Source organism: Bison bison, unplaced genomic scaffold (genome assembly GCF_000754665.1).
Source record: "Bison bison bison isolate TAMUID 2011002044 unplaced genomic scaffold, Bison_UMD1.0 scf7180017864213, whole genome shotgun sequence".
Lineage (NCBI taxonomy): Eukaryota > Metazoa > Chordata > Mammalia > Artiodactyla > Bovidae > Bison > Bison bison.
The window spans coordinates 1358949-1379969 of NW_011494785.1; the positions used below are offsets into that span (position 1 = coordinate 1358949).

The 21021-nt window shown below is 49.9% G+C and overlaps 1 protein-coding gene across 1 annotated transcript in view; it reads left to right on the top strand.

The window, feature by feature from the left end:
- Nucleotides 1-14374, top strand: part of ANO2 (anoctamin 2, calcium activated chloride channel) — a 339922-nt gene extending 325548 nt beyond the window's left edge. Inside the window, exons 25-27 of the mRNA XM_010844983.1 lie at nt 328-509; nt 11966-12071; nt 14102-14374. Coding sequence (XP_010843285.1) covers nt 328-509; nt 11966-12071; nt 14102-14374 — 561 coding nt within the window. The remainder of the gene's footprint in view (nt 1-327; nt 510-11965; nt 12072-14101) is intronic.
- The last annotated feature ends 6647 nt before the right edge of the window (nt 14375-21021 follow it).

A 21021-nucleotide genomic window follows, 5' to 3' on the forward strand; every position in this document is an offset into this window, starting at 1 on the left:
ACTCCTCTTTGGTGTGGCCAATGCCAGCATCAGGTCAAATATCTCGAGATGTTTATGCCCTCCCTCTCCAAATGGTCCCAACTGGCTGCGCATTCTTTTCTTCAGTGGCCGTAATTCACTCTCTTGACAGCCGTGGTTTCCTTCCATGTGTCAAAGATGGAAAAGCCAGGCAGGTCAGCAACATGAGCTCAGGATGAGGATTCTATTAGAGCAGCACCTCTGGATGGGGAGCCCAGGAGGGGGGCCGTCTCTTAGCCAGATGGACCTGTGCCACCTCGATGGCGTCCGACCTGACCATTCCTCAGGTGCTTGTGGTTCTACCCCCAGGCTTTTGTCATCGCTGTCACCTCCGACTTCATCCCCCGCCTGGTGTATCAGTACTCCTACAGTCACAATGGGACTCTGCATGGCTTTGTCAACCACACCCTCTCCTTTTTCAACGTCAGCCAGCTGAAGGAGGGAACGCAGCCCGAGAACTCCCAGTTTGAGCAGGAGGTTCAGTTCTGCAGGTAAGGTGATCGGGAGCAGGAGGGCGATGGAGGACTGGAAGCAGCAAGTCCAAGTAACTCTCCGGATGACCTAGAATTGTATCATTATCCTTCTTCTTAGCCTCGGTCTCCTACCCCCAAGCCCCAGATCCCAAAATATCAATTTCAATGAATCAACCAATATTTTTTTAACTGGAAGGTTTCAACACTTTATTTTTTTTAACTTTTAATTCTGTTTTGGGGTATAGATGATTAACAATGCCTTGATAGTTTCAGATGGACGGCAGAGAGACTCAGCCATACATATACACGTATCCATTCTCCCCAAACTCTTTTCCCATCCAGGCTGCCACATAACATTGAGCAGAGTTCCTTGTGCTATACTGTAGGTCCTTGCTGGTGATCCGTTTTAAATATAACAGTGTGTCCATGTCCATCCCAAACTCCCTGACTATTCCTTCCCTCTATCCTTCCCCCTGGGAACCATAAGCTTGTTCTCTAAATGAATCAGCCAACATTTATTGAGTGCCTTTTGCTAGACATTTTGGAGCAGACAAAAAGGTATATAGGTTCATTCTCACCATCAAGGGAAGGTCTGGTTGGGAAGAAAACAGAACTCTCTGGGACATTGCACATTGTTCAGTGATTATATCTAGTACAGATCATAAGCTTTATGGGTGTTTGGAGAGGGGGGAGAATGGTAGAGGCTGGAATGGAAAAGGTAGGCTTCTTGGAGGAGCCATGAAGAGTTGTTGGGCAAAAAACATATCATAGTGTGGAGTCAGCACGAGCCAGGTCATGGGGGTTGGGATGAACCTGGGGGATTTGATAAACGCTTAGGGGCTAGCTGGTAGAGTCTGCGAGGAGAGTGTTTGGGAGATAAACATAGGGAATAATAAAGAAAATAGAATATATAGAGCAACTCCATGGGTAGTATAAGCCAAAGTGTCGTTGGACTTGAATAGGTAGGATGAAGTAGATACTGAGAAACCTTGAAATCTTATAGGAATTTTAATGTGACGCAGTAGGAAGTTATGGACTTTTATAGGGCCAGGTAGTTAGAGGATAAAGTGTAGGTTTAGGAAAATTAATTTGGTCTCAGAGTGGAAGATGGGTTAGAATTGAAGGAACTCAAGGAGAGTGGCTGAGGTGCTGCACCATTCAGACATGAGCCATGGAAGGCCTGGAACAGAAATGTGGAAGAAATTCGGAGTTGGGGAGAAGATGAGCTACTTAATGCCATACCTTACAAAGCTGGGGACCAGAGGCCTGAGAGAGAGCCTGAGTTAGGATGATCCTGAAGTTTGGGCTGACGTCAGAAGACTGGGAAATTGTGGGTCCGTTGACAGGGATGGGGAAGATGCTAAGAGAATCTGATTTTACCATCCATGTGATGAATTTGGTCCCAGTCATGTTGCATGTAAAACAATGGTAAGAAATCTAAGGGGGGAATTTCCATCTAACTCCTGGAGAGAGTAGCTGGAATTCCCAAGAGGACCAGGTTAGAGTCATGATTGTAGTCTGTCAGCACAGGGATCACTGAAGCTGAGAAACAGAGAACTCTCCACTATTTACCTGAGAAGGGCAAAGAAAGAGAAAAAGGAAGCAGAGGGGGAATAAATTCTCTAACCTTTTGTACCTTGGTTAAGTGATGGTCCCTGGAGGACTCGATCCAAGATCATACCTCTTGTATTTAAACAAATAGAACACGGGGACTTCCCTGGTAGTCCAGTGGTTAAGAATCCACCTGCCAGTGTGGGGGACACAGGTTGGATCTCTGGTTCAGGAACTAAGATCCCACATGCCACAGGGCATCTAAGCCACAACTGCTGAGCCTGTACTCTAGAGCGCGTGAGCCACAACCACAGCTACTGAGCCCACACTCCCTAGAGCGTGCTTGGCAACCAGAGGAGCCAAGATCTGTGATCTTCTCTGTGATCCTAGAAAAGTCTTCAGCTTTCTAAGAGGTTTCCAGTGACAGATCCTGAAGCAAGACTGACATTTGTTCAAGAATGCAAGCCTTAACCCCTGCTCGCAGCCACGAACAGCACAAGTGTGACTTGTTGCCTGGGGAAGCCAAGGCTAACACTGTTCCTTTGGTTGGTCTAGAAGCACATATAGACCTTCTAGAAGTTGGTCTGGAAGGTCTATCCATAGGGACCTTGCTCTTGATGATCAGATCTTCCAGTGACCCTCTGAATATATTTTCCAATGGATTGAACTCGCTTAAACACAAAGGGACTTAAATGCATCTGTATTAAAAGTTGAGGGTGGTTCTAGTTGAGTAGACTTGATTCAATCTGCCCAAACCAAATCTTGCTCCATCTTCCCACTCTACTGTAGTCAATGGTGACTGTAGTTTCAAGGAAACTATAGACCAGTATTATACTGGGTCCAAATCCAGTGGGAAACAAGCCTTCCACCTCTTTCCCAACCATATCAGCAAAAGTCTTGCTGCAGCTCATTGGTTGGGATCAGCCATGCTTCCTACCCAGAACCAATCACTGCAGCCAGAAGAATGTGATGCTTTCCATGGTCTTTGGCACTGTGGGGCTTGGGAGTGGGAGGTGAAATGATCTCCATCTAAAGCACATGGTCTCAGAGTAGGGGGTCGTTTCCTCCTCCTCTGAGATCTGAAGTCACGATGAACAGATGCAGCTCAGCCAAAACAGTAGGTGCTCAGGAGACCAGGCGTTATTAGCACACCTGAATGGCACTGAGCTTTGCTGTGTCCAGTCAGATCACTGGACTTTCCAGGCAGCCATAAGCCCTGATAACTCTTCTCTCCAATGAAAGTAGAGGGGACCATGGCTCGTGTGTGGTCCATAGAGTGGTGGAATTAAAACTAGCTGTGTGTGTAGGAAGTGCATTCTATATTTCTGTCAAGAAAATGTACCTGCAGAAAATAGATCAAACTCAAAGAGTTTGGTTTGATCTTACTCCATACCAACCGGGATCATAGGATCATTGTGCACCTATTTTTTTATACTTTATTTGTTTTTGGCTGTGCTGGGTCTTCATTGCTGTGCATGGGCTTTCTCTAGTTGTGGGGAGTGGGTGCTACCTACTCTTCATTGTGGGGCATAGGCTGTAGGTACACGGACTTCAGTCACTGTGGCACGTGGGCTCAATGATGGTGGCACATGGGCTTAGTTGCCGAATAGCATGTGGGATCTTCCAGGACCAGGGCTCAAATCCGTGTCCCCTGCATTGGCAGGTGGATTCTTAACTACCAGACCACCAGGGAAGCCCTCATCGTGCACCTGTTTTTGAGGCTTTATGATAGGCTTGGCATCGGTCATATGATAGGGAACAAGACGGTGCCTCCCTCAAGAAGTCTAGATGAATGAGATGAGTAAGCAATGAGAATCAAGCTTCTGTGATTGCAATTGGGAGACTGCAGGACACTCTCCTATCCCTGAAGGAAGAGGCCATGCCCCTAACCTGGACCTCAGTGTCCAATGCAGGAGTGGCCAGAGGGAGAATCCTGTTGAATCTGCTCCCTCCCAGGAGGGACCAAGGCGGCCTGGGTGGTGAGCAGGGTGGGAGGAGCAGTGATGGGCAGGAAGGGATTATCACGTGGTGTGGGGGAGTCCAGGGAGGACAGGGTGTCCCATGCAGAGGGGCTGGATTGTGCTCAGTGGTCGGAGATGGAATAAGGGGGTTGAACTAGGAGAGAGAAACCAGGCAGGCACAGGAGGTGTGTGGACTCCTCTTACGGCACTGGGAGCCGCGGCGGGGATCGAAGGGACTTCTCACCAGTGTCATCTCTGACTGCGCTGTGAAGAGCAGCAGGTTACATTGGAAGTAAGGGGCCACCCTGCTCTGAAGTGTAAAACAGATGCCTGGAGAGCGGGGTCAGCGTATCATCTAGACACACACCGTCCCAAACAGGTATACCATGTGGGTTGCCTTTTCTAGAAGAATGAGCAGTACTGATGGAGATCTGTACCCACCCCAGGTGGGTCCTGCTCACCGCATGCCATGGGGACCTGGCTGGCTTGCCAAGGTCTCTGGAAATTTAGGAAGTAAAGACATAAGTTACTGATGTCCTTGTAAGCCAGGATTCGTCAGTGGCTGTCAGGAAGAGAAATGAAAAAATAAGAGGATGGAGAGAGGGCGAGATTGTGAGAAACACAGACACGCAGACAACAGCAGGGCTAGCCCCAGAGCCGGCGTGTAGAGCTGCTTCCATGGTGGGAAGTGAAATCTGCCCTGATTTTCTGGCAAATAGTGTTGGGAACTCAGTGACCCTTCTTATTCTTAGTTTTTCATGACCTCCAGAGATAAATGTGGTCAAATAAAACTGAGGTCTCAGGCTCCAGCCCAGCCTTGCCAAGGATAGAGGTATCTTAAAAATAGCAGTAAAAGTTAAGACAAGTCTCTGACTGCCTGTTCAAGATGCGTTCCCAGCATTTTTGGAGCTATGTCTGCCTCGGCCATTTAACTGACCACGAAGGGCTGCTCAATAAACAGCCCCATGACGTCAGCCTGTTGCACGCTTAGTGGCCATTTAACAGGGTCGAGGTGCCCCTGTGTCCTATAGGCTGGATGGTGGCTCAGGCTTCTGGCTCAGCGGGAGGAGAACAGAGAGGTCAGCAGGGCAGGGACTGGGGTCTCAGAGCTCAAGGAACCCACCTGGGCTTGGCTAAGCCACTGGGTCTGTTTGGAGATGCTAAGTATCCCGAAACAGGATCCTTGGGTGGTGCCTGTGGGCTTGTCTGTAGGATTCAAGTTCTCTCCTGTCCCAGGGTCCTGCGAGTTCCTTCTGGGGCCTGCCTGCATCTCCTCTGCTCCTGGCCGAGACCAGAGGGAAAGCCAGCTTTATGGGTACCTCTGCTTATCTGTATCAGCCACTAGATCAACTCGGGCCTGGTTAGTTCCTAGTGGGCCGGGCTTTTTTCCCTTATTGAAGGGAAAATTTCAAAAGACATTTGTAAGCAGCTCGGGTGGTATGAAAATATTATGTGCCATCTTGTTCAGCATTAAGACATTACTTTCCACTGGACTGGGACTATTAAATTTTATTTTTACATACCACTGTTTGGGGTTGAGAAATGCATTTACTACTGATTATAATGAGTAAAAGATCATTTTAGAAAGCTGTTTCACATATATATGGAATCTAGAAAGATGGTACTGATGAAGCTATTTTGCAGGGCAGCAATGGAGATGCAGACATGGAGGACAGACTTACGGGTGAGGGCAGTGGGAGGAAGGAGAGGGTGAGACGAATGGAGAGAGCAGTGTGAAACATATACACTATGGTATGGAAATTGATAGCCAATGGGAATTGACTGTGTGACTCAGAGAACTCAAACCAGGGCTCTGTAACAACCTAGAGAGGTGGGATAGGGTGGGAGGTGGGAGGGAGGTCCAAGAGGGAGGGGACATAGGTTACCTATGGCTGATTCACGTTGATATATGGCAGATATCAAGCCAATGTTGTAAAGCAATTAGCCTTCCATTAAAAATAAATAGTTAAAAAAAAAAGCCATTTCCAGGACGTCCCTGGTGGTCCAATGGTTAAGACTCAGCACTTGCGCTGCAGGGGGAATGGTGTCCATCCCTGGTCAGGAAGCTAAGAGCCCGCATGTTACAGGGAGTGCCCGCCCCCGAGAAAAAAGCCATTTCTGAATGTCGAGGACCAACCCCTTGGTTTATTACATCAGCAGCTGCAGTGATTCTGTATTATGATGACCTGTGGCAGGTGTCACTGTCAAGGTCATCCTGCAAGTGAGCATGGGAGGGGGCATCTGAGCCAGGAGCCTCTCCTCCCTGCCTGCACCTCAGTTTCCCCATCTGTAAGAGTGGGGACTTGGAATAAATCACCTCCAAACCTTCTTTTCTATTTCGTGCAAAAACATCAATAGTGAGTGACACGTGTAATATATGAATTTGTTCCTGTGGAAGTTTTAAACATTACAGGCAACCTCTCCAACTCGGTCCTGCGTCCACACAGCCCTGCCCAGCTCTGGGCATCTTTCCAACTGTAGTAGCCCTGGTGGCATGTTTGCGAGACCCTTTCTCAGTCATTTTCCCATGTAGTAACATAAAAATGAATTTATAGAACTTTTAAAGACACTTCACAGGTTCTCTTTCTAATAATGAACTATATTTTGAGTTAATAGGAACCTTATTTCTTTAGGTCATGTATACATTCAATGTGATTATTTCACAGTGTTCAAACAATCTAGGTAAAATATGAATGCATTTTTATTTTTATTTATTTATTTTTTCGAATGCATTTTTAAAGTTAAGAGTTAGTGTTGATTTTTGTACCTCTTTTACTTAATGGATGTGAGTTTGCTTCACTTAACCCTGTGATTTGGCTCCTGGGAGCTCAATGTGAAAATATATTTGGGTCACTGAATATTGCCATTAATTGGATCTTTTTAGAGAATATTTTCTTTATTTTTGGCTGTGCTGGGTCTTCACTGGTTTGTGCAGGCTCTCTAGTTGCCGTGAGCGTGGGCTTCTCTCTGGTTGTGGTGTGCAGGCTTCTCGCTGCAGAGGCTTCTCTAGTTGTGGAGCACAGGCTCTGGGGCATGTGGGCTTCAGTGGTTGTGGCACGTGGGCTCAGTGATCGCAGCTCCTGGCTCTAGAGCACAGGCTCAGTATTGTGGTGCATGGGCTCAGTTGCCCCACAGCATGTGGAATCTTCCTGGTCCAGGGATCGAAGCTGTGTCCCCTGCATTGGCAGGCGGATTCTTAACCACTGGACTCCCTAGGAAGTCGTGCATCCTTCTTTTGCAATTAAGAACTTTTTTGTTCTAAAAGTCATTCTTTACAGATGTATGTGCGTATATATGTATATGTATATGTACATGTAAAGGGAAAGACTCTTTTCTCAGCCCCCACCCCAGTCATTCTCTCCCAGAAGAAACTGTTGTGCCCACTTCTGCCTCCAGAAGTCACGCTTACACGAGCCGTCTCATTTACTGCTCACTGTGTTTTCCTTCGACATTCAGTGTAAATACACACACACACACACACACACACACACGTGTACTCACGTTCCTTTGTTCGTGGTGGGTCGAGAAGGCTGTCCCGTGCACACCTTCTACGTACCCAGCCCAGTGATGCACATTTTGTTGGCTCTGTGAAGTTAGAATGATGAGGTTCGGAAACATGGAATAACTTTCTCAGGTTCTTATAAATAGTAAGGGGCCCAGCCGCTCCAGTCCAGTTTTAGACACTCTAGTTGTTTCATTATTGGAAGACTCTCCTTATTACAAGACTCCAGGGAACTCTCAAAGTCGATGGTAAGGCTCAAAGAAAATAAAGGAAGACTGAACGGACAAGGGTGAGATCTGGGAAATGTTCCTAAAATTATAACCCCGAGCTTCAGCCCCGGCCAGCAGATGCAGGAAGTGAGCACATGTGGGGTTCTCCCAGTGCTGGGCCACCCAGTGGGACTTTGGGAGACCCAGAGCTCTCAAAACCAGGGGAAAGGGGATGGCTTTGGGAAGCATTTGAGCTGATGGGAATGGAACAGAAGCTCTCCTGCCCATCAGCCTGACGCTGGCCTGCTTCGTGCCTTCACCTGGATGAAGAACCTGAGAGAAGCTGCCTGCAGCTGGGCATCAGCTCTATTTGGTTCATCTCAGGATCATGGGACACTCAGGGCATCTGAGCCATGCTCAGAAAGCCATGCTCCTGGAAGGCCAGGAGGAACTGGGGGCAGGGGTGTACCTGCTCCGTCCTCTTTTAACAGAAGAGGTGTACTTCTTAAGTCACCTTCAGTTGAAGGAGAAAGAACAGCTCCGATGTATTGGGTCCTCTGACATGTCTGGCAGTGTGCTGAGTGGTCCTCGTTACAGCTTTGTGAGATAGAACGCCCATGTTTCATGGACGAGGACCCCAGCCATCAGGTCATTAGGTAACTTGCTAGAGGACAGAGAAGTGAAACAGTGGGGGTGGGATCAAGCCTTCGTCTGCTGACTCCCCAGCTTTTGCCAATGCCGTTCTCTGCACTGGGCTTGGAAGTGAAACAGACCACTGTCACTGGCTTGGCCACAATTAAGTTCAATAGCCACTCTGTCTTTTCTGGACACGTCTAGTCTTAAAACTAATGATCTCTGTCTTTAATTAGTGTCTTCTGATTACTCAGTGAAAACATTTGATACACTTGAATTCTTAGGGTGAATTTTTTTTAAATTCTGAAACCTGAGCTTTTGTTGTTGTTGTTCAGTCGCTGAATCGTGTCTGACTCTTTGTGACCCCATGGACTACAGCACTCCAGGCTTCGCTGTTCTTCACCATCTCCCAGAGTTTGCTCAAACTCATGTCCATTGAGTCGGTGATGCCATCCAACCATCTCATCCTCTACTACACTCTTCTCCTCTTGCCCTCAATCTTTCCCAGCATCAGGGTCTTTTCCAGTGAATCGGCTCTTCACATCATGTGGCCAAAGTATTGGTTTCAGCTTCAGCATCAGTCCTTCTAATGAATATTCAGGATTGATTTCCTTTAAGATGGACTGATTTGATCTCCTTGCAGTCCAAGGGACTCTCAAGAGTCTTCTCCAGCACCCACTTGACTTCTTAGGGTGAATTATTTTTAAATTATGAAATCTGAACTTATACTGGAATGTAAATGAGCAATCATTTACCTGGTGGCAGAGGCTTACTGGAATCAGTGTTCTTCAAACTGTGAATCATGGTTCATCAGTTGGGAAATGGCTTAGTGTATCATGAGCAGCATTTTAAAGACTAGGAAAGGAGAGGACAGCAGAGAATAAAAGAGTATCAGAGCATGGGATACAGCAAGGATGCATGTGTTCTGTGTGATTTTTATTTCTGTGATACATATGCATGCGTGCATGAATGTAAAATGCATTGCTTACTCCAGGTCACAGTTTTTATTTAAAGTTAGCTTTGGAAAGAGAAATGTGAACAGATGCACAAATCATTAAATTGCACACTGCTCTTTTCTGGGCAGTGCTGGCCCTGTAGTTCCTGACAAAGCACCCTTAGTCCACTGGCACAGCGGGACTGCGAGTCGAGCTTTCTGGACGGATCTCTGTGTTAATCTTTCCCCAGACCCTTGATGAGATGGATGTGCCTGCCAGATTCAAAACATGTTTTGGACACTCAGGGAGGGTAAAGTGACATTTCCAAACGCTGTGGTGAGTTAGTAGCAGAAGTGGGACCAGAATTAGATTATTTATGGATTCTTTGCAGACTGGAAAAAGAGAGGGGTGAGCGATGGCTGTCTTACTGAGGTCAGTGAGCAGCTGTTCCTTCATCGATGGAGCTAGAAAACAAGCGGAGTGACTTCGATTGCAGTGGCAGGATCAGACTGGACCTGGGGGTATCTTCCCCATGGTCAAAAGTCGGGGGGGCAGGGGTGTACAGCACCCCTCTTCCAGGGGTCTTGAGAAAAGCAAGACAGATTCCTGTCTGCCTGGGATTTGAGGGGCAGAGCAGGAGGGTAGGCAAGCCTGAGATTTTTTCCCCACTCAAGATGACCGTATTCCCTTGGCCACACCCTCGCCCTCTCCCACAAGTGGGCGTGGTCTGGAGCTGGTCTTGTTTCTGTCCTCAGCCACGGATGGTGAGGATGAACCCTGTGGTGCTTTGCTGGGCTGCAGTTAGCTTTGCTTCTCATCCGGATGTCAAACCAAGCCTGCAACAGCTGTGATCAGCTGTCGGAAGAGGGGAGCCGGGTGGGAGGGGGCAGCTCCTGGCCTCTTGCCCAGCCCCAGTCAAACGTTCAGCCTCCACCTCTCCGTTTGCCTCTTTCTGGGGCTGAATCTCCCGCTATGACTTTTTCTGCCTTTTTGCCTGCATCTCTTTTCATCTTCCTTTTTTCCTCTTCTCCCCTCTTGGGAGGGGATCTTCTTGGGCCATATCTTCTTGGACTACTGAAAGCCCCCATGCTTTTGTGTGGATCTTTTAGAGCCGTGGGTTCATTCAGGACAGGGAAGGGTTCAGAGAGCACCCACAGCAGATTCCCCCACCCCAAACCGCAGCTGGAGGCCAGAAGCTTCCCGACAATGGAGGAAAGGCTGGATTCAGGCAGACTGGGATTCTCACCTTGAATCCACCCCTGGCTGGCTGAGTATTGAACTTCTCTGAGACTCAGTTCCCTCCTGGGTTACATGGGGATACCCATGCCTGCCCACGGATCTTGTTCTCAAGTGAAGCAGCTTCAGAAAAGTTCCTTGTCGGGGGTGGACACGTTCAGTATATGCTTTTTTCCTTCTGGGTGCCCCCAACCCTCCCCGCCTTCCTCGGCGTCCCTGCACCCCCCTGGTGGCCTGATGCTACCCCATCTCATGCTTCAGCCCAGGGCTTGTTTTGCTTTCACTGAACATCGAAGATTTGTTGAATTCCATGGAGAAAACAGTTCCATGAAGGAGCATAAATCTTCTGTACCAGCTCTTGCCATTTTTCCAGGCTTAGAAAAAAAGTGATTCTGAGAAAATAAGCCATTTTTAACATGAGTCATCTCAGGATGGGAAGCGGGGGGAGGGGGGAAGGCAACAGCTCAGACAAGCCCTAGACCTCTCCATGGTCTGAGTGCGAGGCAGGCACTCACATTTTGTTTTTTCAAACTGTGGTGTGTGTGTGTGTGTGCGTGCAGTTCCTCAGCTGTGTTTGACTCTTTGCAACCCCATGGACTATAGCCCACCAGGCTCCTCTGTCCATGGAATTTTCCAGGCAAGAGTACTGGAGTGGGTTACCATTTCCTCCTCCAGGGGAGCTTCCCAGCTCAGCCACGGAACCTGTGTCTCTTGCATCTCCAGCATCGCAGGAAGATTCTTTACTGCTGAGTCACTGGCGAAGCCTTAAACAACATGGGCAGATGATCAAGACGGGCAGTTAAAAGAGGGGGCTACTGCCCAACTGTGATCGTTACCACTGCTCCCCCAAATCCACTCAGCCTTCAGCTTGGTCTGAATCAGCTCTCAAGAGATCTGTGTCTTCACTGAGTCCTGGGCCTCGGAGCACTCTGCCGGGTGTCTGGCGTCCCCTGCCGCTCTCAGAGCCCACAGGCTAGTGGACCCCAGGTGGATCCCCTGTCCTGAGTTCCTCTCATGATTCCTGGACCCCTCATGGCAACCCATTCCAGTATTCTTGCCTGGAAAATTCCGTGGACAGAGGAGCCCAATGAGCTGCAGTCCATGGGGTCACAAAAGAGTCAGACACGACTGAGCACACACAGAGACACGTGCATGCACGCGCGCGCGCACACACACACACACACACACGAGGGAGAATCCAAAGGAAACTTCTGGAGATGTTGGAGAGAGTGAGAAAGACACTTCTAGGCTGACATTGGCTCTTTTGGAGTTTGGACTTTTTTGGACGTTGTTGGTTGGGCCCTGGGTTCCTTACCTCTGCCTGCTACTCCCTAGGTCTAAGAGCCAAGGCCCTGCCTGCTGCTCTGACTTTTGAGGTGATAGCCAGAGAGGTACCTCCTTCCCTCTATCTCCTCCCAGTCTTCACATTGCCTTCCTTTCTGGACAGGTTTAAGGATTACCGGGAGCCGCCGTGGGCCCCAAACCCGTACGAGTTTTCCAAGCAGTACTGGGCCGTTCTGTCTGCACGTCTGGCTTTTGTCATAATCTTCCAGGTGAGTTGTTCAGCTAAGTTAGGGACAGCTGGTTAGGATCCAGGCTCAGGGATCCAGACAGCCCTGCCTCTGGTTTTCAGGGTGCTCTGTGACTCTCTGCTGGGTGAGGGCTTTCATGAAAGCATGGATGCACAGAAGCAGAAAAGGGCACAGATTCAGGTTGCGAGGCAGACATGGAGTGACATGCAGGGTGGAGAAGGATTCCCACGTAAACCTCAGACTGAAAAGTGGGGAACAGCAGAGGGAGCAGAGTCTCAACCCGAAGGCAGACAGGTGGCCACCCCACCGCCCCCGGCCGGTCTCCACACTCAAGAAAAGGCTCCAGTTCTAACCCTTCCTTCCAGCTCCCACCAGCCCTCTCTTTGTGGTGTTGTTTGAGACCCCTGGTGGGAAAGGCCCCCAGAGCCCCATCAGGCACCCCTGCTGAATAGCAAACCCGAGCTGGCTATTCCTATCTCCCAGACTAGCTGGACCTACAGTTGTGTCGCCAAGATGAGGCCCCCACTCCCACTGCTGGCCTTGGAGCAGAGCTGGGGTACCAGTCCAGACCGCTTACCCATTGCCCCCACCCCAGGCTTTTGTATTCCCCAAAGGCGGGTCCCTGGAGGGCTCTAAAGTATCCTGACCTGGCCCCCATCACAGGAAGTGGGGAAGATCCCCAGCTAGTCCTTCACCTGGAGAAGCATCATTCTTGCTCTGGGGGATGGTGGGGCAGGGGGGCGGCGTGTGCTGAGATTCCTCACCTGTCCCCTGCTGCCCCCCGCCCTCAGGAGCCACCTCGCTTTACCACCGCGTGTCAGGTGTCGCTTCCACTCCACTGGGAGGACTTGGTTTAAGAGGCGAGTGTGGGACTTGACTCAGCAGCTCCAGATGCCCTGAGGTGCCCAGGGGCCCCTGGGAACAACCTTGGTTCCCAAGTCTCCCCTGGGCCTGTGGGTTCAAGGTCGAGCTGGGGGCGGCACATTTAGAGCCTGAAAGACAGAGGGCAGGGCTCTGGTGTCTCCTGCACTGTCACCGACCTCGGTTCTAAGGAGAGGGGGCACGTGAGCAGAAGATGGGCAGGTGGAGAAGGAGACCACAGCTGGAGGTTGGGGGGGTCGGTGGGGGACTGGGAACCAGAGTACCCGGGGAGTGGCCCTGAACTGGGCTGTACGCCACAGCTGCCTGCAGGAAATAGTCACCCTCTTAAGTAGAAAATGCTCCCAGGAAGAGGGAGGGGGTCTCATCCTACCTCAGGGGAGGTGACGTAGCCCCCCGGGGGGAGAAAGGAGCAAGTTAGAGGTGTGTACACAACCTCAGAACCCATGAAGGCGGGCGGGAGGCAGGGTCCAGGCAGCGCTGTGACTGGAGATGCTGTGATGGTTGAACCCGGCCCACCTCCAATATGGGGGGCAGAGGGCCAGCTGGGAGGCAGACAGGGGCCGCTGGTCCAGGGAGAGACCCGGAGGGGCCTTCAGGCCTTATGGCCACCTCCTGAGAAGTTCAGGAGGGAGGGGTCATGTGTATGCCTATGGCCGATTCATGTTGATGTATGGCAGAGGCCTTCACAATATTGTAATTATCCTCCAATTAAAATGAATAAATAAAAATTTTTTTAAAGCTCTGGAACCGGAGGCCTGGAGGCAAAGCAAGACATGGGGGGTGGGAGGCAGACAGAGGAGGAGTGGAGGAGGCAAAGAAGGCATGGCTAAGAAGGGAAAGGCTACCCACTCCAGTATGCTGGCCTGGAGAATTCCATGGATGGTATAGTCCATGGGGTTGCAAAGAGTCGGACATGACTGAGCGACTTTTGCACACACGATGCTGTCAGGCCATGCATGGGAGGCAGACCCTGTCACTGCTCCACTTTCTCCTGGGGACCCTGAGGGACTGTGATGCTCGTTCGATGGCTGAGATCAGCCGAGGAGCCAGAGGAACCCAGAGCCCCCTACCCCCAGTTCTGGGTCTGTGTCATCACCCCCGCTCACCCACCCCGGGTGGGAACCCTCCAGCCGGGGCCTCTCTTCTCATCCTTCCCCTCACCCTCCCAGAACCTGGTGATGTTCCTGAGTGTCCTCGTGGACTGGATGATCCCTGACATCCCCACGGACATCAGCGAGCAGATCAAGAGGGAGAAGAGCCTGTTTGTGGACTTCTTCCTGAAAGAGGAGCACGAGAAACTCAAGCTGGCGGAGGAGCCGGCCCGGAGGAGCCAGAGCAGCGGCCACCGCAGCAAGAGGGGCCCAGCAGCCAGCCCGGCGCCCTCGGGCCGGAGCCAGCTGGGCAGCAGTGCATCCTCGGGGTCCCAGCACACCAGCGTGTGAGCCAGGGCGTGGGGGCAGCAGAGACCAGCACGGGGCTGTGCGCCCACACGGCGGGGTATCCATCCTTCCACAGGGTCGTGAAGACAGAGATTCGAGAAAGGAGGCGGAGGATGTGTGCAGGAGGAAAGGGAATGATTCTGCTTCTCAGAAGCTTCGGCTTGGGTTTCTTTTAGGTCCTCTTGAGCTGTATCCCTTGGGGGGTTGGTACCCCCTTTTGCATCCATCGGTGAAAGCACTGGGTCCCTCCAGCCCAGGGTCCCAGGCACCTTGAGCCTGCCCCTGCTCTGCCCCCTCCCCAGGTCCCCTCCCCACATTTCGGTGGCCACAGGCCATGAGCAGCACAGTCCAGGCCTTGTTTCTACCCCATCATAAGTGATCTCACCTCCCTTCCCGGCATCACCCCGAGAAAACCCTCTGTGTCACCATCACAGCCTCAGTGGATGCAGCTGAAGCTCCCAGGCTGATGGCTGTGACCTCTGGACCCAACTGAGGAGCCAAGGTCCAGCCCTGGGCTTGTCTCCAGTCCATGTCCCGGGGATGCTTTGAGCTCAGTGCAACTAACCATCCTTTTCGGCAGGTTCAGGTTTAAAATAATAAACTGAGACATTCTTTATAAAGATGCATCGCCTTGTCTTCATTTCTCTCTCGCTTACTCTGCACTGGTATTTATGGAGCCCCTACTGTGTGCAAGCATGGTTTTCAGACTAGCGATCCAGAAGAGGAGAAGAGACAGAATGCATGGAGCTACATTCTGGGAGAGACAGACAGTGAGCTGATGTATGTGCAGCATTTCAGACTTAATAAGAAACATGAAATAGAACAAGGGAGACAGGAAATAGGGAGGGAGGGCACGGAAGGAGGGGTTTGCCATTTTATGTATGAATTAACGACGAACCCACAAGGGTCCAGAGATGACATCTTGCACAGCTAACGCTACCGGGAGATTTTCAAGTGCAGTTGGAGGCAAAGGCCAACGTCACTTACCATGGCCTCTCACATACCTCCGCCCACCAGCTGCCCACAGCCAGTTGTGCTGTCCCTCCTTGGGGACCTGGCCCCAGTTCCCTGCAGGTCAGTGTGACAGTCACAGTGGGAGCTGTCAGGAAGGTCGCACCCTCCTGGCAGGTGTTGGTTACTTTGACAGGCTGAAGTTTTAGATTGGTTTTCCAGTCTTTGATTTGCACGCCCACCATCTTTTTTCAACATTTTATCTCCTTGTTGGAGTCCTCTGTACTTTAGGAATATGTTCTTCCCAGAATAATGTTACTCTCCCTGACACACACCCTTCCATCTGTGTATAGACTACAACATAGGAATCTAGCCACGTCTGAACTCTTACCTGAATCTATCATGGGTAATCTGGAAGGAAGATGAACTCCCCAGCCCTCTGTAACCTTCCTCTCTCGCATTTCCTGTGCCATTGAAGGCTGGACCTTTTCCTGCAGTGTGTTTTTTCTTGAACTTTTAATTTTATAGTGGAGTATAGCCGATTAACAATGCTGTGATAGTTTCAGGTGGACAGCAAAGGGACTGTATGCATGTATTCATTCTCCCCCAGACTCCCCTCCCATCCAGCCTGCCACATGACATTGAGCAGAGTTCCATGTGTTGTATAGTAGGTCCTTGCTGATGATCCATTTTTAATATAGCAGTGTGTACATGTCCTGTCTAAACTCCCTAGCTATGCCTTCCCCCGATCCTCCCCACCTGGCAACCATAAGTTTGTTTCCTAAGTCTATGAGCTGAAGTGTGTGTTTTCTGCGATACAGTCTTGCTGGTTAATGAGGTTGAACTGGATACCGCTTATGTCCGTTCCCACCCTAACAAGTACAGTTCTGTGGACTCCCCACAGCATGGCACTCATAAAGAGTGTGGACCAGTGTGGGTAACTCAGCTTACCTTCCATGAAACCAGTCTACTCTCCTTTTGCATCCTGGCCCTGGCCAGACGCATCTCAGGTCTCCCAGCTCTCTCAAACCCAGGTACAGTATATGCATGTTCAGTTGTGTCCTACTCTTGGCGAGCCCAAGGATTGCAACCCTCCGGGCTCCTCTGTCCATGGGATATCTCCCGCAAGATTACTGGAGAGGGTTGTCAATTTCTGCTGCTGGGGATCTTCCCAACCCAGGGATCGAACACACATCTGCATTGTGGGCGGATTCTTTACCACTGAGCCACCTGGGAAGTCCTCAGCCCAGGTACATGCGTGTGTGTGTGTGCTAAGTTGCTTCCATCATGTCCGACTTGTTGCGACTCTGTGGACCATAGCCCACCAGGCTGCACTGTCCATGGGATTTCCCAGGCAAGAATATTGGAGTGGGTTGCCTTACTCCCCTCCAGGGGATCTTCCCGACCCTGGGATCGAACCTGCGAATCCTGCAACTCCTGCATTGCAGGCAGATTCTTTACCACTGAGCCACTGGGGAAGCCCTCATCCTAGGTAAGCGATGTCTAAATTTCCACTCCTGCCCCCTCCCACGGGGGTATCTGCTCTGCTCAACCACAGCAGAGGGCGCCAGAGAGCAGAACCTGCCCTTCAAGGTTGAGCCACAGGTTCTGCAAAGCAGAGCCGATGTTTCTTCACCAGGCAGCCCTGTCTGCACTCCTGGCTCCCCACCCACCCCCTCCACCTCCCCTTCCTCCTCTGCCCTGTCCACTGCGCAGCAGTGGGTGGCAGTGCCCCCGGAGTCACCTCCCTTCAGGACTAGGCAGGAAGACAGACTCTCACCAAGAACCAGTGGATCACACCGACCCTTCCCGCCTCAGCGGTTCTTGCAGCTCTCTCTGCAGAAAGGAAGTGCAAGGCGAAAGCCAGATGGGGATGCCAAAAGACAGCTCTACATATGAGTTCAGGGACCTTCGTGTTTCATGAAGCTTCTTTCTCTCTCTTTCTAACAGAGGCCAGGGGCTTCCCAGCCTGGATGTCTTCCTCAATTAGGGGGGTGAAGCCGCAGACCGTAAGGGGAACAGGCAGGCTTTTGACTCGGATCCCATATCATAAGCTGCTCTGAGTTTCCCCCAGCTCTGGTTGGCCTGCCTCGAATTCCTCAAGGAAGTGTGTGTCAGCTTCTATCAGGAACCACATCTGCCTGGTCTGAGTGGGACTGCTCGCTGGGAAACAGATGAGGCCCCTACATAGGCCTCATCAACCCTCTTCCCTGGCCCACCTTCCTGCAGTGCTCTTGGAAATTTTTCTCAGTGTATCTCTCAGCTTTAAACTTGGTTGTCTTAGCTGTCAACCCCAGACTTGACTCCGCTTACATCCTTCCAATCTTTGCTTCTTGCTGCAGTTTCTTGCCCACTGTCTTTTCACGAGACTTTTCCCGCTTTATCTGTCTTCTCAGTGGCCCCTGTCTCCTTCCAGAACCCCTCTGGAAGCTCCTCTCCACATAGCTGGGCAACATAGGCAGAGTACTTTTCCAGATCATTATGTTGAAAGTAGATGGTGATGGATTTCCCTGGCAGTGGGTCCAGTGGTTAAATATCCACCTGCCAATGTAGGGGACACGAGTTCGACTCCTGGTCTGGGAGGATCCCACATGTCCCAGGGCAACTAAATGAGTACCGCATCTACTGAGCCGAACGCCCTAGAGTCCATGTTTTGTACCAAGAGAAGCCACTGTAATGAGAAGCCTGCCCACTGTAACTAGAAGAACAGCCCCCGCTAGTCACAACTAGAGAATGCCTGCTTGCAACAAAGAAGACCCAGCGCAGCTAAAAATAAATATAAATAAAATAAAACAATAGAAATGATAGTAAATAGGCTTTTAAAAAAGTAGATGGTGTTATTAACATTGGCTGATCCTAGCTTCATGGGTCCAAAAGCTTCTATGATTTTAGGAACCCTCTTTAAGAAAAAAATACCCCAAATTAAGAAATAAAATTAGTTACCAAGGTGAATATTTATCCAGTATGAAAAGGCACATCGCAGCAAAATATACATTTTTAGGCTAACTCCAGAAACACCACAAAAGCCATAGCAAATAATTTCATTTTTTAATTAATTAATTGACTCACTCATCCTTATTACAGTCCTGGCCCCTCCACACTGTTGCTTTCAGGGTCTTTAAGTGTCTTTTCATATCAATAGTTCCCAGCACCAGGGTCTTTTCCAGTGAGTCGGCTGATGAATGACTGATGCTGGGATAGGTTGAAGGCAAAAGGAGAAGGCGGCGGCAGATGTTGAGGTGGTTGGATAGCATCACCGACTCAATGGACATGAACTTGAGCAAACTCCGGGAGACAGTGAAGGAGAGGGAGGCCTGGTGTGCTGCAGTCCATAGGGTTAAAAAGAGTCAGACACGACTGAGCAACTGAACAACAACCAATATTTCCAATAAGGAGAAGAGAAAGGAATCCAGCCTTTTCCTCTAGCAAGTCTGATCTACATTTGCATTTTATTTTCGATAGACACTTAAAACATTTTGTTTTAGTTCCACAACTTATTTTTGGTCATTTCATGTGAATTTTAAGATGATGGTCAAATTTGGGAAAGCATCTATTAAGTTCTTTACATAGATAAGCTCTAAGATTGGAAGGAAAGTTATGACCAAACTAGACAGCACATTAAAAAGCACAGACATTACTTTGCCAACAAAGGTCCATCTAGTCAAGGCTATGGTTTTTCTAATATTCATGTATGGATGTGAGAGTTGGACTATAAAGAAAGCTGAGCGCCAAAGAAGTGATGCTTTTGAACTGTGGTGTTGGAGAAGAATCTGGAGAGTCCCTTGGACTGCAAGGAGATCTAACTGGTCCATCCTAAAGGAGATCAGTCCTGAGTGTTCATTGGAAGGGCTGATGTTGAAGCTGAAACTCCAATACTTTGGCCACCTGATGCAAAGAACTGACTCCTAGGAAAAGACCTTGATGCTGGCAAAGATTGAATCGGGGAGAAGAAGGGAACGACAGAGGATGAGATGGTTGGATGGCATCACTGACTCATTGGACATGAGTTTGAGTAAGCTCTGGGAGTTGGTGATGGACAGGGAGGCCTGGCGTGCTGCAGTCCATGGGGTCGCAAAGAGTCGGACACAACTGAGAGACTGAACTGAACTGAAGATTGAAAAAATTTGTTTCAGACGTTTTGAAAGCAGATCCACCTCTGTGCTCTGTCTATCCTTATAGTGCTGGGCTCCCTTGGGAGGTGCCTTGGAGCTAAAACTTCCCTGACTTCACCATCATGTACCTCTCAGCATCAGCCCTGTTTTGAGATCCATTGCAACTGAAACATGGAGTTCACACCAACTGTTAGGACTCCAGCGCCGGGGTGCAGGCTTCTGTTTCTTGGATATGACACCTCCCTCAGAGGTCTACTGCCCCTGGGCACTCTCCTGGAGGCCTATAGAGTTAGATCAGTGATGCGGATAATACAGAAAGTCCCCTACTATGAACAAGAGTGTGTTCATAAGTCCAGTTTTTTCATAAGTCCAAAAAATTTAGCCTAGGTACCCAACTAACACAGTTGGCTATATAGCACTGCACTGTAATAGAGTTACAATACTTATCACATAAAAAAACACAAAAAATAAAGAAAACATTTTTAATCTTACAGTACTGTACCTTGAAAAGTATGATTGTACTGTACGACAGCTGGCACACAGGGGCTGGCATCGAGTGACCAGGCAACAAGAGTTACTGACTGGAGGAGGGAGAGGAGGCGGGAGACGGTAGAGCTGAAGGATCGTCAGCGATGGTGACGGAGGGAAAGCTGCCATTTCACTCACTTCTGATGCTGACGGAACGCACGTTCGCATCTTTAAGTGTTCACAACTTTAAAGTTCGTATGTAATGACATGAGGATAGTTGCCACTCACGGAGCAATTAGTGGGGGCCAGTTCCTCCACTAAGAACTGCACACCCTTCACCATCTTTAATCCTCACAACCTCCCGGGAAGTGTCTTTATTCCTACCTCACACAGAAGCCACGGGAGCCACACCACCAGCTCGGATTGCAAGCCCTCCTTTTCCTGTGAGTCACTTGAACACCCACATGACCGTTAATAAAGCTAAACCAAGAGGCCATCGGTGTCCCCTCCTCCTGCCTTGGATTCCTCCAGGTTCCCCAGGGCCTACTCATCCCAAGGGGCTTTCTGGAGACCCCCTGAGAAGAAAACAGGGGTATGCAGTCTTCTTTGGCTGGTGTCACACTGTGCTATGAGAGTCTTATGTGCTGCTGCACATCAGCGCCCTTGCTGAAGTGCCTTCCTATTTATTTTTGACACACTGGGTCTTCTAGTAGGCTTTCTCTAATTGCGGTGAGTGAGGACTACTCTAACTGTAGTGCACAGGCTTCTCATTGCAGCGGCTTCTCTTGTTGGGGAGCAGGGCTCTGGGCTCGAGGGCTTCAGTACTTGCAGCTCAAGGACTCAGCAGTTGTGGTCTTTGGGCTCAGTTGCTCCACGGCATCTTCCCAGACTAGGGATTGAACCTGTGTCCCTTGCATTGGCAGAGAGGTTCTCAACCACTGGACCACTAGGGAAGTCCCTGAACTATTTCTGACTATAATAAAGTTGTATCTCACAGTTATCCCCTAGGGCTCTCTGCCTCACCCCCAAGTACCAAACTCAGGCCCTTCTCGGAATTCCCAGGTCTTTGTATGAAGCCAGTTCCTTCGGGCATGAGTGGTAAAGGATCTGCCTGCCAAT